The sequence below is a fragment of the Schizophyllum commune genome (assembly GCF_000143185.2).
Source record: "Schizophyllum commune H4-8 unplaced genomic scaffold SCHCOscaffold_3, whole genome shotgun sequence".
NCBI lineage: Eukaryota > Fungi > Basidiomycota > Agaricomycetes > Agaricales > Schizophyllaceae > Schizophyllum > Schizophyllum commune.
The window spans coordinates 262,879-289,286 of NW_026089540.1; the positions used below are offsets into that span (position 1 = coordinate 262,879).

The 26,408-nt window shown below is 58.4% G+C and overlaps 8 protein-coding genes across 8 annotated transcripts; 2 read left to right on the plus strand and 6 right to left on the minus strand.

Moving 5' to 3' along the window:
- Window positions 1-1,748: 1,748 nt before the first annotated feature.
- On the minus strand, window positions 1,749-2,247 carry SCHCODRAFT_02663855 (uncharacterized protein; the record flags this gene model as incomplete). The annotated part of the gene is made up of 4 exons (XM_003034123.1): window positions 1,749-1,858; window positions 1,908-2,045; window positions 2,104-2,139; window positions 2,193-2,247. The coding sequence occupies 4 exons, from the start codon at window positions 2,245-2,247 to the stop codon at window positions 1,749-1,751; spliced, it is 339 nt and encodes a 112-aa protein (XP_003034169.1).
- A 748-nt stretch (window positions 2,248-2,995) lies between these two features.
- On the minus strand, window positions 2,996-3,489 carry SCHCODRAFT_02491160 (uncharacterized protein; the record flags this gene model as incomplete). Its single annotated transcript, XM_003034124.1, has 3 exons — window positions 2,996-3,214; window positions 3,273-3,332; window positions 3,394-3,489. 3 exons carry the CDS (start codon window positions 3,487-3,489, stop codon window positions 2,996-2,998), a joined length of 375 nt encoding a protein of 124 aa, XP_003034170.1.
- Window positions 3,490-6,997: 3,508 nt separating this feature from the next.
- Window positions 6,998-7,533, minus strand: SCHCODRAFT_01090961 (uncharacterized protein; the record flags this gene model as incomplete). The annotated part of the gene is made up of 2 exons (XM_003034125.2): window positions 6,998-7,196; window positions 7,253-7,533. The coding sequence occupies 2 exons, from the start codon at window positions 7,531-7,533 to the stop codon at window positions 6,998-7,000; spliced, it is 480 nt and encodes a 159-aa protein (XP_003034171.1).
- Window positions 7,534-7,901: 368 nt separating this feature from the next.
- Window positions 7,902-10,603, plus strand: SCHCODRAFT_02685102 (MFS general substrate transporter; the record flags this gene model as incomplete). Its single annotated transcript, XM_003033556.3, has 11 exons — window positions 7,902-8,222; window positions 8,273-8,342; window positions 8,391-8,486; window positions 8,534-8,646; window positions 8,699-8,747; window positions 8,800-8,883; window positions 8,948-9,229; window positions 9,281-9,343; window positions 9,445-9,666; window positions 9,748-9,986; window positions 10,229-10,603. Exons 1-11 carry the CDS (start codon window positions 7,986-7,988, stop codon window positions 10,601-10,603), a joined length of 1,830 nt encoding a protein of 609 aa, XP_003033602.1. The 5' UTR covers window positions 7,902-7,985.
- Window positions 10,604-11,625: 1,022 nt separating this feature from the next.
- Window positions 11,626-13,676, minus strand: SCHCODRAFT_02613726 (uncharacterized protein). The gene is made up of 7 exons (XM_003034126.2): window positions 13,454-13,676; window positions 12,998-13,039; window positions 12,774-12,911; window positions 12,552-12,611; window positions 12,368-12,502; window positions 12,262-12,317; window positions 11,626-12,212 (listed from the first exon to the last, which is right to left on the minus strand). Exons 1-7 carry the CDS (start codon window positions 13,505-13,507, stop codon window positions 12,113-12,115), a joined length of 585 nt encoding a protein of 194 aa, XP_003034172.1. The 5' UTR covers window positions 13,508-13,676; the 3' UTR covers window positions 11,626-12,112.
- A 164-nt stretch (window positions 13,677-13,840) lies between these two features.
- Window positions 13,841-14,727, minus strand: SCHCODRAFT_02613730 (uncharacterized protein). Its single transcript, XM_050344623.1, has one exon. The coding sequence runs from the start codon at window positions 14,682-14,684 to the stop codon at window positions 14,058-14,060; it is 627 nt and encodes a 208-aa protein (XP_050201453.1). The 5' UTR covers window positions 14,685-14,727; the 3' UTR covers window positions 13,841-14,057.
- Window positions 14,728-15,891: 1,164 nt separating this feature from the next.
- Window positions 15,892-18,621, minus strand: SCHCODRAFT_02613733 (uncharacterized protein). The gene is made up of 8 exons (XM_050344624.1): window positions 18,361-18,621; window positions 17,602-18,306; window positions 17,466-17,547; window positions 17,350-17,407; window positions 16,934-17,299; window positions 16,812-16,882; window positions 16,617-16,753; window positions 15,892-16,566 (listed from the first exon to the last, which is right to left on the minus strand). Exons 1-8 carry the CDS (start codon window positions 18,511-18,513, stop codon window positions 15,964-15,966), a joined length of 2,175 nt encoding a protein of 724 aa, XP_050201454.1. The 5' UTR covers window positions 18,514-18,621; the 3' UTR covers window positions 15,892-15,963.
- Window positions 18,622-21,431: 2,810 nt separating this feature from the next.
- On the plus strand, window positions 21,432-26,298 carry SCHCODRAFT_02697489 (uncharacterized protein; the record flags this gene model as incomplete). The annotated part of the gene is made up of 5 exons (XM_050346905.1): window positions 21,432-21,989; window positions 22,039-22,756; window positions 23,156-23,385; window positions 24,495-24,648; window positions 24,749-26,298. The coding sequence occupies 5 exons, from the start codon at window positions 21,432-21,434 to the stop codon at window positions 26,296-26,298; spliced, it is 3,210 nt and encodes a 1,069-aa protein (XP_050201455.1).
- Between the last annotated feature and the right edge of the window lie 110 nt (window positions 26,299-26,408).

Consider the following 26,408-nt stretch of genomic DNA (forward strand, 5'->3'; position numbering starts at 1 on the left):
AAGGTCAGGTCCGAGATTACAAGTCTATGCACGAGATTACAAGCCCATGCACGATATTACAAGGTCAGGTCCGAGTTTACATGTCCATGCACGATATTACAAGCCTATGCACGAGATTACAGTGCTAGGTCCGACTTTACAATGCCAGGTCCGAGATTACAAGTCTATGCACGATATTACAACTCCATGCACGAGATTACAAGGTCAGGTCCGACTTTACAGTGCCAGGTCCGAGATTACAAGTCTATACACGAGATTACATGTCCATGCACGATATTACAACTCCATGCACGAGATTACAAGGTCAGGTCCGAGATTACAAGCCCATGCACGAGTTTACATGTCCACGCACGATATTACAACTCCATGCACGAGATTACAAGGTCAGGTCCGACTTTACAGTGCCAGGTCCGAGATTACAAGTCTATGCACGAGATTACATGTCCATGCACGATATTACAACTCCATGCACGATATTATAAGGTCAGGTCCGACTTTACAGTGCCAGGTCCGAGATTACAAGTCTATGCACGAGATTACATGTCCATGCACGATATTACAACTCCATGCACGAGATTACAAGGTCAGGTCCGAGATTACAAGCCCATGCACGAGATTACAAGGTCGGGTCCGAGATTACATGTCCATGCACGAGATTACAACTCCATGCACGAGATTACAAGGTCAGGTCCGAGATTACAAGTCTATGCACGAGATTACAAGCCCATGCACGATATTACAAGGTCAGGTCCGAGTTTACATGTCCATGCACGATATTACAAGCCTATGCACGAGATTACAGTGCTAGGTCCGACTTTACAATGCCAGGTCCGAGATTACAAGTCTGTGCACGACTTTATAATCGCAAGTCCGACTTTACCATCACCATGACCGACTTTATCTACACAGCCACTTTAACATGTGGCCTAGGGTTAGGGTTGTAAAGTCCGACTTTACAGATAACAGATAGTTAGTGTGGAGCGGCAAGCGAAATGCGGTATAATGCCTTGGGGTCAATCCAACAAGTCATCTCGAATAGGTATGTAGCTGTACCGTCATGCTCGATAACGGATTGTGACAGCCTGGGGTCAGGAATGAAGACGATCGTAGCTGATCTAGCAGTATGATGATTGTAGCGGTGAAAAAGACAAGGCGGTCGCTGGAGTGTCATCATGAGGCGATGATGGGCAGCGGGAAACAGAAAAAAGAGGTGTCACGCGTATGACGCGGTATACAAATGTATTCCCCCCAGGTGTCACACGTTGATCTGGGCTGCTGTTGCATCAATCACATGAATATCCCTATGTATCCTGGAGAAAGATGGACGACCGCCGTTGAGCGGCACGAACCATGGCGTAGGCGGTTCATGATGTCGAAGAGGCCTGCCATGCTCCCACCCATAGGCTCCAGAGCCCACAAGTTCAGGGAAGCGCCCTCGATTCGCGGTCTTGTGTCGCTAATCCGCTTTCGAGGTTTTTTTACAGTATACCACCCATACTTTGAGTTTAAGTCCAGAAAGCCCAGTGCATAAGCAATACGCGAGTGTCAATACATGTATGTATGAGAGGACGACGGACGTGGAAGGTGGGGAAAGAAGCAGAGGCCCGGCAACAGAGGCGCTGCGGGTTACCGACGTGGTCGATGAAAGAACCTCGAAGACGTGCGTACCACGCTCTCCTTGTACGTAGGATTATTCTGGGAAACCGGGCGTGCCTCGCCATATTCCAGACTCCCAACTTCGCTTCTATTTACGTACTCTTGCTGCTGGACGGCTCGCTTTTGCCGCTGGATGGCTCGCTTTTGCTGCTGGATGGCTCGTCTTTGCCGCTGGATGGCTCGCTTTTGCCACCGTACTTGGCTGATTATAGGTCAGTCGTGTGAAGTAATCGACGCGAATATTTGCTTACCCCTCTCGAATAACTCGAAGAGCTTCGCCTCTTGTTCTGCGGCAGCCTTTTCTAACACTTCCTCCCAAGAGACGCCGGGGGGAAGGAGGCAGGGCTGAGCTTCGGCCGACGAAGCGTTGACTGCAGCCGACGCAGGGGCTGAAAGCAATCAGCTCCACTTGTACATAAGACCCTCAGACCATACATAGCTACCCACCTGCACTGCCTGCATCGGGTGAGGAGCGTTTTTTGTCTGGAGCGTATAACAGTTAGCTAGATACTCTGGCAAGCAATGAGCGCACGTACACGAAGCATAGTACGGGGCCCGCGGGCGACGACCGGGGGTTTTCCGGCTTGTCATGGCAGTAGTGGGAAAGAAGTGAGACAAGAAACGTCACCGTGTCAGCCTTATATACCACAAACTCGACCGTGTGAACTACTCCGAGGTTACGCGTGTCCGGGACTTCGAAGTTGACGTTGGTCATGCGGAAGGAATGCTGTAATAGCTCGCTCTGGCCCCATGCGTTCCCCCTGTTCATCGCAGTCTATGTTCATCCAATGATCCATTACATCACCGTACCAAGCCAGCTGATCAGATCTAGCACACGAACAGCTGGCGGCTTGCACACATACAGATCCCAAATACGCTTCTACATGCATAGATGACGGGTAGACAGCATTGTTTTGCAATAATGTATTGACTGCAACAGTTATCTGTCTGGCGGAAGTGGTGGATGAGTCTGATCACCAGACTTGTAGTTTAGTTTCATACTTCGTTCGGCCGGGAAAAAATTGAGGGGTCTTTACACCTGACGCAGTTTGGCTTCATACCTCGCTCCAGCTTGTAAACCAAGATCAGTGTGGCTTGCTGGCTAGCACTGCGCCTTGTCAAGTACCACTATGTCAAACAGACGGCAGCCAGCATACCAGCACGGCGTACCACTACGCATCAGACAGGCTAGATTGAGACACGACCGCGCACTTCAGCTGATATCTGACACCAGGAAGTAATGAGGGTCAAGACAGGGTAGACAACACTTCAGCGGCTCTGACATTTGTGGACATCCCCAGGATCAACCATTGGCCCCCTTTAATGTCTCTATCTACTTTTAACTGGGGACCATCCGAGTCCATCGAAATACAAGATCACGTAGTAGCCCAGGCTCCACCATATCCGAATGATTCTGTGCTGAGTAAACCATGCCAAGCGCGCCTGCCCCATTCCCCTGCGCCATCAACACAATCGCAACGCCAGTATAAATCTCAAGCGTCCAGCCCTTCCTTGGTCCTGGCACTGGAACAAAAAGCAAGAAGCGGTTGTTGGCGGCCTGCGAGTCATTGGCAATAGTGAGCTATTCCTACAGAGATGTGAACAGATCTACGCACTTGGTTGCCCACGATTCTTCGCGATGGCTCCTGACCGGGTTGGCCAGACATCTGGGTGAACTCCGGAAGCCATGTAGTGTATCACCCTCTCTGGAAAAGCCATGTTCAAACTGCAGCTCACCGTAATGGGTACGCGCAGCGCACCACCACAGGACTGCTCTACAGGTGTATTTGTTGCGCCATCTTCCGGGTTCGGACCTATCGCCGTATTGTGCATTGTGGGCTGAGAAGTTGAGCGCAATGTACGCGTGGGTGATGAGAGTTATGTCCCGCAGCGGACACGTGTACATTGATATATAACGGTGGAACATGTCGCTGCAACACACGCCACTACACATACAAATATTTATGGTATCCAACGGCAGGCTGAGATAGCTCGCAACCAGGAAATCCATACATACCGCATAGCGTTGAGTACGCCTACCGCTTCCCTGCACGCCGGGTCGTTGGCCTGTCGTTAAGTACATTGAGCGACGGAGGGCAAAGGCAATAAGGGGTCGGACTTGCAGAAAATGCCCATGCCCAGCAAAGGAATGAGATCACATGATCAAAGGGTGACCAGCATCCATCTTCCCCATGTCAATTGGAGGCTGTTGCTTCTTGACATAGGCAGTGTCATATGACCTCCCAGATGTTGCGTAATGCTTGTTTATACGCTATCGAAGCAGGGGGTTGGCTGTGGTACCGTCAGACCGCATCAGGCCGCGTCAGACCGGCCCAATAGGGAAGCCACCGTACTTTGACATAGAAGCCTGATCAAGGGCCTTGCCACATCCAAAGCAGAATCCCTGGGCTCGTGGAGCATGAGAACACAAATTTGGAAGGGAGTTGGGGTGCGGGAGAGCCCAAAATGGCGGCAATCCGGCCGGCGGGATGGCATCACGTGATCAAGCTAGCAGCATAGCTGAGCTCGCCTCTATAGCGGGGAGGCTTTTGCTCTATGGCATAAACAGTGTCGGACGACCTCCTAGAGCCTGCCGCAGGCCTGTGCCAGAGCCTACCAAAGCAGGACAGCTGCTACGGCACCGTCAGACCGCGTCAGACCGCGTCAGACCGCATCAGACCGGCCAAATTGGGAAACCGCTGTATTTCAACATGAGAATGAAATCAAACGGCTCACTTTATACAAGCAAGACTTCCAGTGCTTGATGAAGTATATTGAGAAGGTTGTATGACAGCGCGGGAGGTCGAGGATGCCCACATTTTTGCTCAAGGGATGGGACCACGTGATCAAACTGTGACCACCGTCGAGCTCATCGCTATTGCCGGTAGGCTTTTGCTCTATGGCATGTACAGTTTCAGAGGACCTTTAAGAACTTGCCACTGGCTGGTGCCAAAGCCTACCAAAGCAAGTCATCGTCTACAGCATCGTCAGACCGCGTCAGACCACATCAGACCGCGTCAGACCGGCCAAATTGGGAAACCACCGTACTCTGACCGGAGAATTCATTCAAACGGCTCGCTATATACAAGCAAGACTTGCAGTGCTTGATAAAGTATATTGAGAAGGTTGTATGGCAGCGGAGGAGGTCAAGGATGCCCGCATTTTTGCGCAAGGGATGAGATCACGTGATCACACTGGGCGCATCGTCCAGCTCACCTCTATTACCGGTAGGCGTTTGCTCTATGGCATGTGCAGTGCTACATGACCTCCAAGAGCCTGCAGCTGGCCGGTGCCAAAGGCTATCGAAGCAGGCGGCTGTCTACAGCGACGTCAGACCGCGTCAGACCGGCCAAATTGGGAAGCCACTGCATTATGACATCCGACAGTAATCAAGAGCCTAGCAGTTTTGGTGGAGGTGGATTCATGCTTGAGGACATCAGAACAGGCAAGGGGAAGGTGGTAGGTAGACACGGCAGCTCAGGACGGGTGACTGCCCGGCCAGCGGGCTGGATCACGTGATGGAGATCATGGCCGACGTCGAGCTTGCCTCTATCGCTGGTAGAATGCAGACTCATAGCATGGGCAGTGTTGGACGACCTCATAGAGCCTGCCGTTTGCCTATTCTACATTCTACCGAAGCAGGCGGTCGTCTACAGCAACGTCAGACCGCGTCAGACCGCATCAGACCGCATCAGACCGGCCAAATTGGGAAGCCACTGTATTATGACATCCGACAGTAATCAAGAGCCTAGCAGTTTTGGTGGGGGTGAATTCATGCTTGAGAACATCAGAAGAGGCACGGGGAAGGTGGTAGGTAGACACGGCAGCTCAGGAAGGGTGACTGCCCGGCCAGCGGGATGGATCACGTGATGGAGATCATGGCCGACGTCGAGCTCGCCTCTATCGCTGGTAGAATGCAGACTCATAGCATGGGCAGTGTTGGACGACCTCATAGAGCCTGCCGTTTGCCTATTCTACATTCTACCGAAGCAGGCGGTCGTCTACAGCAACGTCAGACCGCGTCAGACCGCATCAGACCGCATCAGACCGGCCAAATTGGGAAGCCACTGCATTATGACATCCGACAGTAATCAAGAGCCTAGCAGTTTTGGTGGAGGTGGATTCATGCTTGAGGACATCAGAACAGGCAAGGGGAAGGTGGTAGGTAGACACGGCAGCTCAGGAAGGGTGACTGCCCGGCCAGCGGGATGGATCACGTGATGGAGATCATGGCCGACGTCGAGCTCGCCTCTATCACTGGTAGAATGCAGACTCATAGCATGGGCAGTGTTGAACGACCTCATAGAGCCTGCCGTTTGCCTATTCTACATTCTATCGAAGTACGCGGTCGTCTACAGCAACGTCAGACCGCGTCAGACCGCGTCAGACCGCGTCAGACCGGTCCCTCCGTTGGCAGCTCCGGTGTTGGCGGAGATCCTCGGGATCAACCCTCGGGCCCTCCCCCCACCTCCCCCAGCCCTTTCTGCAACCTCCGGGAGGCTGGGGGCACCTCAGGCGCCCCCCACCGTCGCCCAGCGCGCACGGCCAGAAGCGGGGAAACTCCGGAGTCTCTACGGTACAACCTCCCGATCACTCATGGGAATTTGATGGCGCATCAGCGCTCGGCGAATCCCTAAATTCTGTGGAACGTGTCGTGGTGGCCGCCACAGCGCGATAGCCTGCGGCAAACCTGTACCATCGTGCGCGCGGGACGATTCCGGTTCGAACGGTGCCCCTTACGAGGGGGTGGGGGCGCAGGTTCCCTAACCTTGTAGGATCGGGAGCCTACAGGTGGCAGAGGGTTAGAACATACTCATATTACATCTCTTCTTACATTATTGCACTTGAAAACCCCAGCCAACGCTTCCAACTCTGACTAGCCCTCGCCTGGTCTCGCAGGCACGTGACCTCACCGGCCAACAGCTAGCTCACGTTGTGCTGGGGCGCTTGCCTTGAGATTTACCAGTACCATTCACAGTGCGTATCTTCACCTCCCAGTGCACTTAAAGACGTTGGCTAGCCCCCTCAACGTTGGCTAGCCCTGACGGTCCCAGAACACGTGTGTGATGGACGTCGGCTAGCCATCACAACCGCTTTTGGCGACTTTTCCCACGGGCGAACGAATTTTTTCGTACAAACGCGTGCGAACAAATTCGTTCGCGCCATTGTCTGGAGCGCTTCCCCCTGCCCCCCTCGCCTCCAAACTTCGTCCAGCGGTGGATGGACATGCTGGCTACCCTCCTGCACCATTGGAACGTCAGCTAACGCGCATGGCGGGGCTCCTGACGTCGGCTAGTATTTCGGTAAATCGTGGGAAAATTTGAACGCGTTTCCCACGGTGCTAGCTGACGTCGGCTAGTGAGGGCAGATAGTTAGACTCGAAGTGCGGGCAGTAGGAGATGCGATCAAGCCAGTTGACTAGCGGGCAGGAGAGGATGAGCGTCCTCCACCGCGCAGAGTGGGGCAAGACCAGGCGCATGAACTCCTCGAGAAAGTCCACCGACCTCGAGATGCAGGCGACTGTGATCGGCATCTCCTTGCTGCGCGCCAGAGCCAGGCTGGTATAGCCGCTTGGGCACCCCGTCCAATGGCCGACTGACACGGTCGCCCAGAGCCGGGGCTCTCGAGAGCGATGCTCCGCCATCGCCTGTCCACGCAAGCGACCGAGTGCGCAATCTGGTCAGAGCGCCGTAAAAGGGGCGCCGCGTCGTAGATGTGCATGAAGATGGCCGACATGACCTCGAAAGGTAGCGCGCTGGCCGGGTCTATGCGAGCGACGTCATTGAGACCGTCGTCGGGATCGTACTCGTCTGCGTGCATAGAGGGGAAATAACCAAGGGGGCTATCCCGGATAGCGCGCCGTACGGCGGAGTCCATGTCGTGCACGGGGTGGTGGGGGAGAGGCCTCATGCCCGGCAAGTTCATGGTAAACTTCGACTCGTACTACAATCTTGCGTACAATTCGTGAATAGGGAGCCTAGATGATATGCTAGTTCAATTTGTGTTGGCGAAGCCAACGTCAAACACGTACCGAGGCATAGCAGTGCAGGGAGGAAAGAAGCAAGCTATCGAGGTGAAGATTGCTTTCTGTCTGAGGTATGCTGATCGTTTGAACGAAGACCGCCGTGCAGACGTTAAGGAGAAGGAGGAGAGCAAGATGCGTGCGAAGGATACTCGGCGACCTCCGATCACATGTGATGCGCCGGCCGTCGATCCGATTGTGACTCAGGAGCCTGTTTGCTCTCCGCGGCCAATGGCGTGCGCTTCATGTTCTGCCTTACGTCTTATCTCGGCGAACATGCAGCATATTCGAGCCCTTGCTTCCTACCATGATCTCCTCATTGAGCGAGCATGCGAGCGCGTCTTCGAAAAAGAACTTTTTCGCCGAGAATGAGGTGGAATTAGCTACGCGGGTTCCCCTTCCTCAATCGAGCGCAACGGTACAGGTCGGCCAGGAGAATGATTCGGATAGACTCAATCTCTCCCGCTCTTCGACGCAGTTTTCCGCCGCATCGGGCGTTTCCCAGCTTCCGCCAGTAGACAGAGGCTTTGGCGCGTGGTCATTCGTGAGTTCTTGCGCGCCGGATTGGTGCTGGCTCGGATGAATCTCGTGCAGCTCGCGGCAGCCTTCGTGGTGGAGACCGTCGTCTGGGGCTTCCCTACTGCTTATGGAACGCTGCTTGATGGTGAGGCAGATCCGCTGCTCCTGCCTTTTCTTCGTCTGATATGCGTAGCTTACCTGGACGATCCGGAGTACTCCTCTCAGCGGAATGCGACATCTCTTCTCGCGCTTATTGGACCCATTGTATCGGGGATCATGCATTGTGCCTGTGAGTATGGTCGAAATTATTCGTGCATTGGTCTTACAAGCATATAGCACCCGCCATTAATCCTCTTTTGTGTCGATATCCTCGATGCGCTCGGCCGCTCGTATGGTCGGGGACGGTTTTGTGCGCTATCAGTATTCTCGCGTCGAGCTGGGCGACTACAGTGAGCAGCTAGCCTTTCGCATCTAACTCCGAGAGCACTCATCCGGTCGCAGGTAAACCAACTGCTTGCATTGCAAGGCGTCATCTATTCCATCGGCGGATGTGAGTATGGCTGTTTTTGCCCCTTCGGCCGAGTTCTGACCATTCTATGCAGCAATAATCTATGCGCCGACCATCTTTTACATGTCCCAGTGGTTCATCGAGCGCCGTGGTATCGCTAACGGCGTCATGTTCGCCGGTACGTTTTCTTGATTCATGAAGATCGCATTTCTCTCGACAAATCATTGCTCACTCCGTTCTAGGTACATCCGTCGGTGGCATAGCTATCCCTCTCGCTTTCCCGCCTCTCCTAGCCCGCTTCGGCATCCCCAACACGCTCCGCATCTTCGCCGGCGCGACCTTCCTGTTCCTCGCGCCTTTCCTTCCGTTCGTCAGGGGTCGGCTCCCGGAGGCGCACACGGCGGTTCGCGGCCCCGCGCCAAGGCATAGGCGGGAATGGTGGAAGGAGCCGTCGTTCATGCTCCTCCTCACGACGAACATACTGCAGGCATTCGGGTACTTCGTGCCGCTGCTTTGGCTGCCGAGTAAGTCATTACTCAACGTGAGTGCGTGCGCTCTGACGGTTGCCTCTTCAGCCTTTGCGAGCGACCTCCACCTCAGCGCGAGCAAGTCGAACTTGACTTTGGCCCTTCTTAATGGTATGTCTTCTCATCTTCGCCGCTGTTTCGCCATTTCCTCCTCACGTTCGCCCCACCTCGCCCTCATTCTCCTACAATCTCTTACTCACCCTATTTTCCAGCCACCTCCGTTATTGGTCGTCTCGCCGTTGGTCTCCTCTCCGACCGCTTTGATCCTTGGGGTCTCGGCCTTGGCATGCTCATCCTCAGCGCCATCGTCTCCTTCGTCCTATGGGGCGTCCTCTCGTACACCTTCGCCGGCCTCATTATCTTCAGCGCGGCGTTCGGCATCGTCTCCGCGGGTTGGGCGACGCTGTGGACGGGGTTCATCAAGCCAGTTGCAAGTGAGTATCTGTTCACTTCCTTCGTACTGCGCATCATTCTTCGCGGATGACCTTCGCTGACGCTTGTCCCTTCCCTCGCAGACGACCCAAACCTCTCGACCACGCTCTTCGGCTGGCTCCTCGCCACGCGCGGCATCGGCAACATCCTCTCGACGCCAGTCTCAACCGCGCTTCGGACCGCTCGCCAGTCGAACGGGACCACTTCAGCCCTCCACCTCGGCTTCGACGTCGCGGACGGGCGGTACGAGAAAGTGATCATCTACACTGGGACGTGTTTCGTGGGCGCGGCGATCGTGGTGATCATGGGATGGGTCATGGAGGTGAGGCAGCGGGTGAGGGCAGCGGGGATGGAGTCATAGGCGGAGCGCGAGTGTCGATGCAGTTCTGGAGAGGGACGGGGGTTACGGTAAGAGTTGAGGCTTGGCAGCGCGCGCCACGCTTTGGAGCTTCATCTTTGCGCGTCGCGTTCCAGAAAGCCACTTGTATACAAGGAGTATCGTCCTGAGTATGCGTTGCCAGTCTATACAGGATGTGTTTGAACAAAGCGTATACGGAACTGCAGGGTTTCTCAACTGACGCCCTCGATCGAGAGAACTATGAAGTTCGGGCGTATCCAACAGTGCTCAGCGAGGTGTCGACAAGCGCGTCGTCTGGAGCTCTGTTCACGACAGAGCTGTCTTCCTCGCTCGTCTCTTGGAGCCCTGGCGTATCTGGCCTCGCGTCGGAGGTCGTCAGCCTCGATGCCTGTGGCGGCGAGCTCCTGCGCAGTAGCGAGATCCTCTCCGAAGTCTTTAGCGACGTCATTCGTCTTGTCAGCGAAGGTGAGCACTTCCAGCAGAAATGTGCGCGACTTGAGCTTGCCGAAGTACATCTGCTGCTGCCGCCAAGCGTCCTCGATGACGAGGCATCGCTTTTGCCAGTATGTACTTCATTCTGACGACGCCCTGCTGAGTTATAGTAGATGCGCCGCTTGTCGCGTGAGGGTGTGATCCAGAGAGACTCTAGAATTACGCGCGTCCTAGGTGGACGCGGAGGAGGCGATACGTCTTATGATTTCCAAAGAAAGACGATGATGGAGAATACCATGCGTTTGCTCTATATAGAGAACTGAGGAATAGTCAGCGTCGTTCGTCAAGCTTAGCTGAGCGGTTAGCAGCGCCTATCACAGGCAAGATCAGGGAAGCACTCACCGCACTCAAGCCACTCATGCGTGCACGCATGTCTCCAGAGAGCGCCTCTGGAAAGTCTCTGACATCCCCGCGTTGCGCAACAGGCACGACATGGACCATCGCCACAAGTGCGTGAACCTACGACGAGGGTCAGCAAACGAGCGTATCTGCCGAGAAGCTCTGACCGATCAAGAACTCACTCTGCACAGTAAAGTAGCACGCTATTATGCGCTAATGTCGGTCGGGTCCATCGCATACGCGATACCCGCTAGTCTTGGGTCCCGCGAGTGGAAAAGCTACGTATGTATGTGAGCGAGAGCGATCACAAACGCAGAACCTTCATAGTACACTGCGACGCCACCCCTTCAGACACGGTCAGACTTGCGCTTCTGTCCGGTGACTCACCGCCATGCACAAGGGTACATAGCTCTATAGGCCCGGAGAACGAGCTGCGCCCGAACCTCCGCTCCAAGCACCGACCATCGTCGCGCCGCGCGCAGGAAGCCAACGTTTGATGCTAGCGTCATTTAGTGCGTGACGCTGAAAGAAGGGCTCAAGAGTAGCATGCGGCTTCAACGTTGAAGTCGAATAGAGGCGCTCACCAGTGATCGTATGCGCCGCGAGGACTGACCCGCCATACCTCTTCCGCTCCGTAGCGTGCGCGTCGACGCCAACAACGACGCTGAACGTTGAACCCTAGTACAAGCTCATGATGACGAAGGCCCATCGCGACACCCGTCGTCGCGTCGGCGTAGATGAGAGCAACGCTCCGCCACCCGTATCCCTCATGGTCGCACCACACGCAGCAGCAAAGCAAAGTCAAATCATTCACAAGCACATAACACGGTCATCTCGGGGTCAAAAGAATCGCTGAGGGGCATTCAATATATCTGTATCGAGGGTATGGCAGATGTACGTATCGTGGATGAGGAGGATAAATGAGGAAGGAAAGTAGAGAGAAGCTTGAATGGCCGTCGTCCGCGATGAGTGGATAGCATGTACCATGTACGACAGCGGCAGACAGAGCAAGGACACGAACGCGGACGATGCTGCAAGCCGCCCGGGACCGTACCTCCCATCCACCGCGCGCCCAGTCCACACACTGCACTCCCACCGCGCTGCCAACAACGCATTAAGCCAGTACCATACATACGTGATCCGAAAACAAAAGCATCCTTGGGGGCGGGGAAAGGGAAGGCGTAAAAGACGCGTACACATACGTTAGCTACGCCTCTCATGACCAGCTCTCCGTCGCGACGGCACCGATGCGCGGCACCTTAGAGGACGGTGCAGCCAGACTTCTTGCTCTTGCCCGGTCGGCTCGTCAGCGCCGCGCGCGTCGCGTACTGGAAAACCTCGCGCACGCCCTCGCCGGTCCTGGAATCCGATCAGGATGTGAGGAAAACAGCATTGCGCGAACACATACTTGGCTGAGCACTCGAGGTAGTGCTTCGCGTTGATCTTCTGAGCGACGGCCATACCCTTCACGAGACGTTAACACTGCTTCGAGCGACTTGGGGGTCTGGACGCACCTCCTCAGGGGTAACCGGCCGCTGGTTCGTGCGCCGGAGCTCCTCGATGACACGAGGGTCACGGCGAAGATCCTTCTTCAGTCCAACGAGAATGATGGGGAGGCCATTGCAGAAGTGCGTGACTTCGGAGTACCACTGCGAAAACGGTAAGCTTGTGCGCCATGCGGTCGCGCAGGCAACGCACCTTCTCCTGCACGTTGTCCAAAGAGTCGGGCGAGTCGACCGCGAAACAGATGAGGATGACCTAGACGTTAATGTCAGTAGTGTATTCACCGCAGACGACGAGGGGAATGATGTCAAGAAGCAGTCATCACCACGAGGTGAAGGCGTGCTGGGGACGTCGTACGATAGGGGGTCCGGTAAGGAGACACTGCCCAGGGAGGACGGAAGGTGAATGATGACTCACATGAGAGTCCGGGTATGAGAGGGGACGGAGACGATCGTAGTCTTCCTGCCCGGCGGTATCCCAGAGCGCCAGCTCAACGTGCTTGCCGTCGACCTCTACGTCCGCGACGTAGTTCTCGAAAACGGTCGGGACGTACACCTGAGATGCACGTCAGCCTATGTGTCGCGGAGTCACGGGTATGAAGGAAGCCGACGCAGAGGAGAGGGACATAGAGGGACATTCACCTCAGGGAAGGTGCCTTTGGAGAAGACGATAAGCAAACATGTCTAGAAAGAGTGGTCAGCACTTCGAACGTAACGCAAGGCAGCGAGGTGGAATGGGCGGCAGCTACCACAGGCACTGGCCGTGGCAGCGAGGCCTGAGGGACAGCGGACATGAGGATATGCGTCTCGGCTGCGCGACACGGCCTCGCAGCGCATATGCGCGTCTTGCTGACGCATCTCGCATGCTGGCGCATATCGACCGTGCGCATCCGAATTCGCGCATAACGGCCACCAGTCGTAAGGTCATAGCATATGAGCCTGTCAAGTAGACGAGCAAAGCCACCATACGCCAGCGGCGAGCGCGCAGGAGGTTCGGCAACCGATGACATCCTGGCTGCGTGGCGCGTTCTGCGCCATTCATGGTGCTCCGTTGCTGCCCGCCACCCAGGCCTACCTCCAGCGCACGCAGACACGCACCTTTCCACAAGCACCATCACCGACAATGACAAGCTTCCTGCGGAGTTCGGCCATCGTATCCTTCTAGGCTGTTGGGGGCGTGGGGCGTGAGGGTCGCGCGGTGGCGGATGCGGGCGGTCTTGCGGTACGGAGAGTCGACGGCGGTAACGGGAACGGCGACGTCGGCGGCGAAAGCGATGAGGAGCTGGTCGAGGACAGCACAGGCAGCGACGACGAGCTGGTTGTTTTCAAGCGCCGTTTCAATCCCTCGTTGTCGTCTCGCTTGCTGACTAAGCCACGCGGCATTCCCCGGCTGGCACCGCTTTCCGGTCCGGCGGGCCCCCATCACGCCCGGAAGGCTGTGCCTCGGTTCGACTCGCGTCTCCTGCCCGCAGGTTTCCTCCTCATCTCGTCCATTCAATCCGAAGCAACGCAGGAGAGACATCAGAAGAGCTCTATACAGGCTGAGGCGAACGAAGAGTATGTGAAGGCTCAGATCGCGAGACTTACTGGGCCGCCGCTCTTGTACAACAGGTGGATGTATGGAAATCTATGTAGTTGCCAATAAGCTTGACTTAGCTGGCCACTCGGAACTCGCTAGCCGCGCTTCAAGGCTCCCGCTTCATCATGCTGTCCCTAATCGCAGCTTCGTAAGGCTATCAGCAACTTCCTCCCACTCCGCTTGTGCCGATGATTGTGTTCGCCCATGCTCTCCTCTCGTCAAGTCCGCCCTAAAACACACCTGTTCAAGCGACGGGAACAGCTCATCGAGAAACATCGCTACCGCCATAGGGTCCGGAGCGTGCCCTTTCCCAACCGCTAGGTACCGCAGCGCGCACTCAGCCTGACCAGTCGCGTAGAAGCGCTTGATTGAAGGTACATTGACAGCCTCGAGCGTGAGCGTCAGCGCCTGCAGTCTCGGGCAGTGTAGCGCCAACACCATGAGCGCGCGAAGCGTGCAAGGCCTGGCCGTGTCTCTATGCCCGCGGATATCCAGTTCCTCGAGGCGCGGCCACCACGTCGCGAGCTCAGCGATCGCGTCGTCGTCGATTTCGGTGCCGCTGGATACGTGGACGAAGACGGACACGAGGTTTGAGTGTTCAGAGAACGGGCGGAGGTGGTCGATGTGTAGGTTCGCAGTGGAGTGAAGGGGATCGGGAAGAGAGTCGGTGCATTCGAGACGCAGCGTGGTGAGCGTGGCGCGCTGCGTGCGCTCCGCGGAGACGTGGCAGAGCTCTTGCAGATGGTACATTCCGAGGGCATCCGTGAAAGGCCGAGCCAGCCGCAGATACAAGACTTCGAAAGGCCGCGGGGTGTCGCCCAACGACAGCAGCAGGCGAGTTGTACTTTCTGCGTCGGGAAAGTCAACAAGAGCAAGGATGCGCTCGGCTGAGTGGGTCAGCTGCGGAGGAGCGAAGCAGGGTGGACATGACAGTATGTACGTCTCGATAGACGGCCGACCCAGCAGAGAGTGCATGTGATCGCCCATGTCGGCCCCGGCTTCTGGCCAGAGCGCCAGGGAGATGCGAGAGATGTTGCTCGCGCTGCAGAGCGCAGCTTCCAGCGCACGCAGACCATCTTTGTCAATCGGAAACCCACTTCGAAGGTGTACATTTTTCAGGAGCGGGCAGCATCTCACGACATGGGTGACGTTGGGCAAGAATGCGTTGGCGGCACTGAGATGTATCTCTCGCAGGGTGGGGGCGAGGAAAAGCGGGAAGATCAGCGCGTCGTCATCGGGTCGATTTTGAGCAGAGGTGGTGTAGTAGATCCCTTGCAGCGCAGGAAAGAGCGTGGCGGGCGCGAGAAGGGAGGCAATAGTGAGTGCCTCGTCTAGAAGATCCTCTGTTGCATGGTGGTAGACGACCCGAGCGTAGCGAGATCGATCAATGATGAAAGACCTTTGGTCCAGATCAAGGGCGTGTTCGGAGGTCTGCGCGCTCGTTAAAGACCCAACATTCGAAATCATCGTTATGCGACGTACCGGGTTCGCAGCACGTCCATTCGTACCATGAGAGCGAGACCGCGCGAGGACACGATGAAAAATCGCTTTCGAGGGGATGTGGCGCCACAGGACTGGGGTCACCACTTGTGACCACAATCGTGAAACCAGCACGAGAGGACGCAGTGCTGCCCATACAGGCTTCAACTTCCCGTCAATGAGCACTGTGGGATATGACGAGAAAGCCAAGCTCTCGGCAACGAGGCCGAGGATCTCAGGTATCTGAAGAATTTTTGTGGTCGACATGGTGGTTGCTGTTCAAGAGCGCTTGTCAATAAGTCACGGTGTGACGCTAATCAACAATAAAGGGTCACGGCAGGGTGTTCGTGCGACAACAATGCGCGTGGATGGCATGATTGCCATGATTGCCATCCACGCGGATATTCCAACCTGCTTTAGGTTCGCGTCCTTGTTCGAGAGAAAATGAGAAGCAGCGAGTACTTGAAGCCCTCAGCGATGAGCGCGATGAAAGATACACAAAAATTGGAATGCAGTATTCTGAACAGCTGGAAGATCTATATAAACTCTACTAGATGATCTGCGCCTGGCAGCCAGGGCACAAATATCGCCGTGGCGGTTTCCCGTGACGCAGCTGACGCAGGTTCTTGTTCAAGATAAACTTTGCGCCGCGTAGCCCTGCCTGCGGGGAGATACCGTGCAGCCATTCACTGACGTCCGGAACGGCGTCGGCGCCGTGGCCATCGAGGACCTGCTGAATGGCGTGCTGGATGACGACCTCGTTCGTCTCCGGGGTCTCCATCGGGAAAGTGCGGCGGCGGATCGGCAGCACGGCGACCTCCTGCCACGTCGTTTGCGGCATGGGAAAGAGCCCGCGCCCGTCGTGCACATCGTTGTGGTCCGCGGCATCGTCGGTGAAGCCGTAGCGCATGCGCCGCGGCTCGTCGTCGAGGAAGGTGTGCTGCTCAAGGAGGTAGCGCAGGTACGGCTGCCCATACGCGTCGAGTCTGCCCGCATGGGCGGCGATGTCTGCGATGATCTGCCGCTTCATGCACAACGTATGGAAAAACCTCGTGCACCGGGCACACCAGCGAACCTGGTCATACCTGCTCGGGTTCCAGGTGTTCTTCGGTGACGCCTTGCAACGTCCGTCGAGGCATATGCGAGAATCACCCTGCGTGTGCGTCAGTCACAGAATGCGGCGGCCGTCTACACGACACTGACAGTATTGACTCCTCCGTTCACCACGTCAAACCTGGACCACAAGTCGTTGTAATCCGCGGGAGGAAAGCAGGGTTTTCTCAATTGATCGACGACCAGCGCACCGTAAGCCGCTAGCATGAGGACACGACATACTTTCCCTATGCGTGCCATCAGTTTGTCGAAGAAGCGGTCAGTAGGATTATTTGCCCTCCTCACCTTCGATTCGCGCGTTTGGGACTATGTCCGTTTGATCAGCGCGTCTGACGAGCTCGGGATATCGCGTAGTTCTGCGGGAAGATCAACACAGGACAGACGCGGTACAGCGAAAGAGAGCCAACGGGGTGATAGAAGGTGGCGCGATCTCTACAGGAACGAGCTGCAAGCGGCGGACGACGACGCCACTGGGACGGCGATGGGGGCTTTGACTCGGATACGCAGGCCCCACGACTTCGCAGAAGTTCACGGCGCCCTCGCCTCGCTCGGGGAGGGCGTAGCTGCCGAGGCGCCTGCACCACGCGCGTTTCGACATCGTCACCGGCACTGCGTCATCGCCCTCGATGTCAGGATCACCCCAGCCGTCCTCCTTGATGAAGTCCGTTGTGGTCTCCTTCGGGTCGACGTCGGATTCAGAGTCGTCCCCGATGTATTCAGGCGTAACAAGGTGGGTATCCGGTACCGTTCCGTCCTCGCGAGTTTCGTAGATGCTAGTACGAAATTGATCAGAGTGAGACATCGCATAAATCGAGGTCCTTACAAATCGCCAGGCTTGAGCTCCAGGGACGGTACGGGGATGCCGGCGCCCCCAATCTTATCTACGGTGGTGGAGTATGAGTCAAAAGTCGTTGTGGTAACGCGGGCTTCCAAACTCACATTTTGCAGGCTTCGGCTCGCCAGCATATAGCTGAGTCGCGCCGCTTCCCGTCTTTGCCTTCCCCTTAGCTTGACGACGACCCTGAAGACCGTAAGCATCTGCCTTCAAGCGAGTGTATCGAGCGAGCGGGCTTACTGTAGACGAGCCTTTGTTTCGAAGGCGTCCTGAGCTACGCCGCTTCGAGCTTGACCCAGCACCCCAGTTGGGAGCGTCGTCGCCGTCGTCCGGGCTCTCAGAATCGACACTGAGCTCTGATATCTTCAGCTGCGTTGGCGCAGCTTTACGACGCGGTCGTTGAACACGCCTCTCCGAGACTGTAGGGGACTGCGCAGCGGCGGGCGGCTCGTACTCGTAGTCCTCGTCCGACGTAGATACGCGTCGAGCGGCGCGCCTCTTCTTCGTTGGCTTTCTGCTTTTGGGAGGGCGTCCGAGCGGCACGTTGTCAGAGTCGGAGTCGGACCCATGACCGGTGTCCCGTCCAGCGGATGATGAGAGCAAACGCGCATGCCTGGATGTCGTGAGAGAATGCGCAGAAGACGGGGCAGCGCTTCTCGAGGGTAAAGGTGCAGACGTAGACGATGAAGCCGTCGGAGTCTCTTCATGACGTGCCTGGAAGTGGGCCGCCCGTGCCGCAGTGGTTGCTTGGCCGCCTTGGGGTCGGTCGTAGTGCGCGGGGCCGCCGTCGGAGGACGACGCACGAGTGGACGCGGATGCAGCATTGGCCGCGCGCGTCGACGGCCGCCGTCCGCTCATGTTCACAGTCGCTTGCGATCCGCTCGAATGAGCAGCATTGCTCCGCGTGGGATGCGCAGGAGGGGCTGGCGGGCTCCCGTCAAGGCGCTGCGATACGCTTGATCAGAAGATGACACGGATCTATGCAGCAAATATACGCACCGGACGCGCAGGGGACGGAGGCCTCTCCTCCCCCGCGGTATCGCTCTGGAACTGGTCCTCTGCTCTCCGCCGCTTCTCGCCCGCGCGCGGGGTGACCGGCGGGTCCGTCTCTACGCCCACGGACACGCGTTCGACCTGCCGTGCGCGCATCATCGCGCGCCAGAAGTGTGTGGCATATTGTGAAAGGGACTGCAACATGGGAAGGGGGGGTAATTACAGGTCAGCAGAGCAAGCGATGGTCGCGGATGATGGGAGTTGAAAGGAAGACGAGGCGCACGTATGCTCGAAGGACAATTTTGCAGAAGCTCACCATCAGGCGTGCGCGAGTGACCTAAGTCTCTATTGCGTGCAAGCTTCTATTCGCATCGAATTCATTGTTCGAGAAGGAACAGAGTCCATTCAATTACATGACTGGGCGGTAGTCACTCGATCGTACTAAGCTCAGTGGTGCCGGTGCAGGAGGTCGACGAGTAGCAACACGAAGAGAGGATGAGCGACAAAATACGGAAAGAGCTGGCTTTGAACGCAGCATGCAAGCCTCCGCGAAAAATCGAACACGAACGGAGAGAACAAGTTGTTGAACAAGGGAAAATCGGCCCGGCACCCCGACAAGTGACCTTCGTCACAAACCGTGACCACAATCGTTGATGTGGACCGTCATGTCATTTTCGCTGTTCTCCTCTGGTCAAGTTGCGTCCTCCCCCTAACATTGAGGCAATACCGCTCCGCCCGAGCTCAAGACCGATGATGAAACATACTACGCATGGTGCCGGTTGCTGCATGATGCGCGTTCTGAATTTCCTGGGACTTCTCAGCCTGGCTACGCTTTTCCGACGCTTGGCCTGGTCCCGTCCGCTTGATTTCCACTAGAAATCCCTATTGTCTTGATTCTGCGCACGCCATCATGCCTCTCGAGCTTGGACACCCATCTGTCCAAAGACCGACTGGATACAGACTCTTCTGCTTTCGGTCGCATTACTCAGGCGCCGTAGGCTAGGATAGCCCTCACGCCGATGGAAAGTATGTACCCATATCTACCGCCGCCTATGCGCTGAGCTGACTTCACGTCAATCTCCTATCCGCAGTGCAGTGCCGCGACCATGAGCGCGGGCGCTCGACGTGTTTATGGCGGAGAAAGGCGGCTATTCGAGACGCGTCGCTCTATGGCAGAGTCGGTGTTGCTCGTACAACGTAAGTGCTGTCCGTGATTGTGCAGCGCGAGCGCTGATTACAACTTAAGCACAGCAGAATCCGTACAGTGTCAGGTCTTTCCGCGCGCCGAGTGCGCGAGCCTTCTATCCGTCCTAAAAGTTCTAAACGTTGTCTATCTCTCACGGTAAGTGTGTAGAACTCTATCGGGCGCTGGAACGTTTTGCTGACCAGGCGCTCAGTGGCATTACACATTGGTATTCCACTTCTCTTACTCGAAATGTACACCCTCGACGGCAAGATGAACCTTCTCCGGTCGACAGCGAGACGAGCGTTGTCTGAAGGCAATCTTTAACTCCTTATTACACGCTTCGCAAGGACGAAGGGTACGAATTCCCTCACTTTCGAATGCACTAGCTGACGAACTGACCCATCAGCATAACCGACTTGACGCGCATACGGCGCCTGAGATTGTATACCTCGCATGTTCTGTACGCGCAGTGCACCTCAAGCGGACTGAAGCGAGCTCTAGGCGGGTACGTGATCTCTCAGATCGGAAGGGCGTGCTTTTGTTCGTCTCAGTGAGTACCTGTGATGAGTTTCTCATACTCCGTGTTACAGATACTGACCTAAACAACCTTTCTAGCGATAAACCACCACTCGCGAGCCGCCCAGCGCCAGTGTACATCAAGGAACACGGCGTAGGTTTGAGCGCGAGCCTCCAGCTCGCATTCGCCTCACCATTCTCGTATTTGTCTCCTCCGGCTGCCAGTCAAGCCGATCCCGTCTCCTTCGAATGCACCCCATTCCGCGTCGGCAGCGCAGTCTCCCTTGTTCCTCGAAGTTGAACCACGGGCTTCGGGCGCCTCCGACCCCTTGAACCTCATTCTCCCCGGACTCCGCGGATTCGCCCCGACGGCCTATAGACCTCATTCGCTCCGTCTCCCCGGACCCCGTTCTCATCGTCGCGCGCAATCACGAGCCAGGACGCGTAGGCCACGGCGTACGCTGCGCGTTCCCTGCCGACGATTAGCGCAACTCCTCCGCGCGATTGTGCGCGTGCCGCTGCGCTGGATGAGTGCATCCCGCAGACATCCCGGACCCTCCATACGATTGGAGGCTATCATCACGAGCCGCATCAAGTTCGTTCGTCAGCTATCGTCGCCGAGATCCGCCTACGTCGCCCTGAACATGCGCGCTCAGCGTGTGCGCGAAGCAGCGCAGGAGCAGGTCAAGCGATCCCTCGCGCCAAGTCGAACAGTGTAGCCGACGCGTCTGGCGGCGAAGCGAGTACGAAAAGCACGCCAGAACGCCGCGCCGCCTCGCTGTCGTCGTGCGACGCGTCGTCCCCGTCGACGGGCGGGTCAACGATACGCGCGCTTCGTGCCGCACTCCTGCCGACTGCCCCGCACCAGGCACGGGTCGCGCCCGCGGGGAAGTCGCCCCGCCCGAGCACGCGGTGCGCGCGCCCTGTCCGCACGCGCGTCGGCCGCCGCGCCTGCCAGCGCGCGCGCTTTTGTCAGCGACCGACGCCGCCGGGGCGGAGCCCAGGGCGCCCGGCGCTCCGGCGTGCTTCTCGGGTTTCGCACAGCCCGGCGCAGGCTGGCTGCCGTGACTCACGCGCGCCGCCGCGATCGATGGGGGAGATGAGCCGGCGCCCGCGCGCGTCTGAATCCAGGCCCGGACCGTGCCCCGCAGGCGACGCGCGCGCGCATTTCATCACCGACGCGCCAGCTGACCGGCGGCTCCGGCGGGCGGGGACGGGTGGTGATCATTGATGGGCCGCCGTCGGCCTTTTCAAATAGACCCGTCCCGCCGACGCGCGCCCCGACTTCCCCGCCCCCGCCTTGTCCCCTTCGCTCACCTGCCCCCTTCCCCCATCGTACTTCCAGGTTGTGTGTATACACCCCCAGCACACCATCATGTCCATGGCGGCTGCCTCACCCCGGCACACCGCGTCCCCGCCCTCCCCGCCACCCGGCGTCATCGACCCCAACGCCACCCCCGCCGCCCTCGCCAAGCTCCTCGCCGATCAGCTTCACGAGTGCGAAGCCCTCCGCGCTGCACTTTCCTCTGAACGCGCCCGCGCCGAGGCTGCAGAGCGCCAGCTCGCCGCGCTGCAGGGCCCTCCCGCCACCGCGATCGCCGAGTACGAGGAGCGCCTCAGGCAAGCAGACCAGGCGCGCGTCGCCGCCGAGCGCATGCGCGATGCATCGGAGCGCGCGAGGGAGGACGCAGAGGCGCGCGTGCGCGGCATCGCAGAGTCCTGGGCGCAGCTGAACGCGTACCTCCGGATGGCGGAGGTGCGCGCCGCGGACGCGCGCCTGGGCTTCGATCGCCTCGTCAACATGGGCGGGCAGCCAGTCCCCATGTCGCAGGGAGGTGGGGACAGCGGCAGTATGCTCATCCCTGGCGCTCGCCGCGCCAGATCGCCCAGCATGGACGCCGGCGCCTATCCGCCTGCGAAGCGCTCGCGACACGTATGTCCCCTCGTCAGTGCTTGTATCCAACTGCTAACTATTCGCACAGGACCCCAATCATCGCGCGCGCTCGCGGAGCACCAGCCCGAGCGTCGAAGAGCTCATCATCGAGGCCTCCGGCGAGGCGCCCGCAGACTCGGCCTCCCAGACCCCCCGCCGCGCGACCTACCCGCCTGCGTATGCGGGCTACGCAGACCCCAGCCGCGGCGCATACGATGCGAATCGCGCCTACGACACCCACCGCGCGTACACGGACCCTAGCCACCTCCGCGCGGGCCCGAGCAACCACAATATCCAAAGCCAGGTCGTCCAGCTCACCCCGCACAATGCGTATCAACGACCGTCTCCGCCGAACGCACAGCTCGCGCCGACCTCGCAGTTGGCGCCGACCACGCAGATGTCTACTTACCCCACCCCACCGCAACTCTCGCCGACCAGCATCACGCTCCCGCCGCCGCACAACGGGCTCGCATCGACCTCGTCTGGCGCCCTCGCCTCCTCCTCATCTGGCACCCTCGCCTCCTCCTCATCTGGCGCCGTCGCTGCGTCCTCGTCTGGCGCCCTCCCCGCAACCTCATCCTCCACCACCCCGCTCCCCGCCCCGCGCAAGCACCGCGAGCGGCCGCTCCCGAACCCGCAGCGCGGCATCGGCACGGTGAAGCACCACTACCAGAGCCGCCCGTTCGCGCCGAAGGCGTCGCCGTTTATGAAGGAGCATAGGAATCGGGCACGGGAGAGGGAGAGGGAGAGGGAGAGGGATGCGGGGAGTAGGGAGGGGGAGAGGGGTGGGGAGGCGAGGGAGAGAAGCCGCGGCGAAGAGAGAAGCCGTGGTGAAGATAGAAACACGGACGAGCGGAGTCGCGACGCATCGCGGAGCAGGGAGGTGGATGAGCGGAGGGGTGAGTCTGGAGTCTGGTTGTTTCTTATTTTTCTCTTCATTTTCTCGTCGTTTCTTCTCTTTCCTCTCGTTTCTCCTCCCTGTTTTCGTCGTTTCCTCTGCTTGTTGTCGTTGTCACTTCCCTTCATCTTCGTTATTTCCACTCCTTGTTCTCGTTATATCTTCTTGTTCTCGTCATTTCTTCTCTCTGTTTTTCTCTACTCTTTTTCCGCTATCTTCCCTTGCCTTCGAGGGTCGTACCGATGTTTTTGCTGACTTGTCATCATAGCTCCGGCCTCGCGCGTCTCGCCCTCCGACGAGGATGCGCCGGGCTCGCCGGACAGCACGTTCAATGCGGGCAACACGATGGCGAATGGAGACAACAGCCAAGACGACCGGATGCGAGGGCAGGACGACCGCCCACGAGGGCAAGACGACGCGTCCAACGACCCTACACCCGCGAACTCCGCACCGAGCTACCCGAAGACGAACGCGGAAGGGCAGAGGATCTGTCGGCAGGTGAGTTCGCGATTTTCCGATTTTTTCTTCCGTGCGGTCGTGCAGATTGCTTCGTGCGGTCGTATATCTCCTTGCCTCTCTCGATCTCCTTCCCTCCCTTTTTCTTTTTCTTTCTTCCTGGGCGCCCTCATTTTTTCTCTCTCTTCCTGGGCTCTCTTTTTCCCCCAAGTGTGTCTTACCTCTCTTTTCTGTTACCTCTCTCCAATTCCCTTTTATCTCTCCTCAATCTCCTTCTACCTCTCCCCAATTCCTGTCGTACCGACCCCATCGTATGGAGCTGTTCCTACACGCTTCCTCCCTATCCTTGGCTACTGCTTCGCTCCCTGGCCCACGCCTTACGTCTCCTCCGATGTGTGGTCTTTGTCGACGTGGCCCGTGCGCGCTTGTACACGCAGCTGCCTCGTGCGTGCCTGGCGCGTATACGCTTCTGGCGCCTGCGAGCGCTCTTCCATTGAGCGGGGGACGCTTCGCTATAGGCGGGGCTGCTCGTGCGTGCGTGGCCGAGGTCATCCGTGCGCGCACAGGGCCACTCGGGCACGTACAGGGTCCCTCGTGCGCATCCGAGGTTACTCGTCCGCACGCAAGTGGCGTCCTTCCATTGTGCGGGCCGCTTTCTCTGGGCAGCCAGCCGCTCTCTCTGGGCAGCTGGCCGCTTCCCCTGGGTAGCTTCCCTTTGGCGCGCGCAGTGCTTCTCGCGCGCTCATCCGCTGGAGCGACGATCCCGCTGTATACCTTGCGCCGCAGTTGTACTGCTGCGCCCGTGCACGAGGGCGGTGCGTGGGGTGCGTGGGAGGTGGCGCCCATCGATGGGCGGCGCGCGGGGAAGATCGGGCGTTAGGCGCGCGAGGCAGTAGGGAGCAAGATCACTGGCAGGCGGACGAGGGAAGACGCATGGATTTGGGCTGGTTGGAGCGCGGCCCGAGTCTACTAGGGGGCGCGGTTCTCTGGCGGGAGCGCTTCTTTGTCGACTAGGATCGCTCGCGGCGGTCCTTGACTTTTCATTTCCGTTCTCGTCTATCCTTCATCAATCTATCTCTCTTCATCTACGGCGTGCCGCGCGTCCATCATTGCTTTGACGTCAACGATTGCTGATTTCTTCTCTTTGCTAGTGCGGTCAGCCTGGGCGCTACAAGGATGGCAAGTGCGTCGAGAAGTGGGGTCCGGGGCCGATGGGCCCGGGGACGGTATGCGACCGGTGTAGGAAGAAGATGAAGCGTGTGGAGAGGAGAGGGACGATGGGCGGGATACCGAATCCGACGGGAGGTGAGTCGTTTGCTAATAAAGATGTCCTTTTTGTCAAAGTCAAGCAATCGCGAACTCGTAAATCGTGAAGTCTAACATCGTACTAACAACCAATCTCCAGGGACCCTCATCAACCTCACCTCACAAGCTCCGACGACCCGCGTGCTGCAACACGCACGCACAATGCCCGCCTACCCCGACGACCGCCACTCGCCATACAACAGCAACAGCGACCGCCGCCCAGAATACTCGCCCGAGCGGTTTGATAGGCGCTACGAGGGCGAGGACCGTGCCGAGGACCGCGGTCGGTACGTCGCCGACGACCGCTTCGAGGACCGCGCGCAGTACGCGAGCGGCTCACGCGATTACGCAGGTGAAGAGCGCAGATATGCGGGCGAAGAGCGCAGGTACGCGAGCGGGGACGAGGGCCCGCGGTATCGCGATTTCGTCAAGGAGGCGCGGTACGGGCGTACCGCGCAGGCGTACGCCTCGTCGGAGCCACGATACGGGGACCCGCGGTTCGGGGCGTACGATTCGATTTCGGAGAGCAGGCAGCGGTATCCGGCGAGCGTGTCGGAGGCGCGGTACTCGACGCCGCATAGGGCTTTGACAGCGCAGGCCACCTATCCGCCCGGACCTAACGCACGCTATGCGTCGGGCGAGGCGCTCGGGGACTATCGCAACGGCCTTCGCCAGACGCCTGTCGATGGTCGATATGTAGTGTCCTACCCGCATGCGCCGACCAGCCAGCGCTCGCTCACGGCTGACGCACCTTCTCCCTCGTCGCGTATGGCCACCAGCCCCGTCCGCGTCGTCGTTGCGAGCCCTGTGAGCGAGGATGCCGATGGCGAGGCCGAGGAAGAGGACGAGTTGATGATGGACGAGCCCACGCAACCGGATGAAGTCAACCCGGCATGGAATGCGGATACCCGTGCTCGAGGCTTGTCGGACGCTATGGACGTCGACGGCCCTCGGTTGTCGAATGCTCAGAACAACGCGTCGACAGTAAGGTTGTCGCCACGCAGGAGCCCGCCCGCCCGGCGGATCTCACCCGCGCGACCGCAACCGCCCGAAGACGACATCGATGCGGATATCGCGGCGGCCATCGACGGGCCTCCCACTAGTCGCACCGCGCCATCCATGAGCGCCCGATCCGTACACGACGACGACGTCGACGCGGATATCGCCGCTGCCGTCGGCGATCCCCCGGACGATGCGCCTCGTTCCCGACATGCGAGCGAGGCGCGCTCGAGGCACGGTTCTCGGCACGACGACGTAGACGCCGACATAGCCGCCGCTGTCGATGGTGACCCTGACACCGTCGACGCAGATATCGCCGCCGCTGTCGACGCAGACGCCGACCCCCGCGACGCCGCCCGCTCCGCCTCGCGCGTCGCGTACTCGGATTCGGCGTCGCATTCGTCGGTGGACGCGGATGGGGAGGCTGAGGAGGCGGGGCGGGGGTCGCAGGGCGATGGGGAGAGGCGGTCGCGCTCTGCGTACTCCGCTGGCGCTGCCTCTGCGTACGTCGCCGGCGCTTCTTCCGTGTACCCCCACCCCACCGTCCCCGCTGCATCTACAACGGACGCGGACGCGGATGGCGAGGCGGAGGACGAGGATGACGAGCTGCTGGCCGCGGTCGATGCGGCGGAGGCGGGGGAGAGGGCGTAAACTCGAGGCGGGTGGTGATGGTCGAAGCGCAGGGGGAGAGGGCGTGATGGATGAAGCGCGGGGGGAGGGAGGGGAGGAGAAGTTCGAGGCGGGCGGAGACGAAGCGTCGA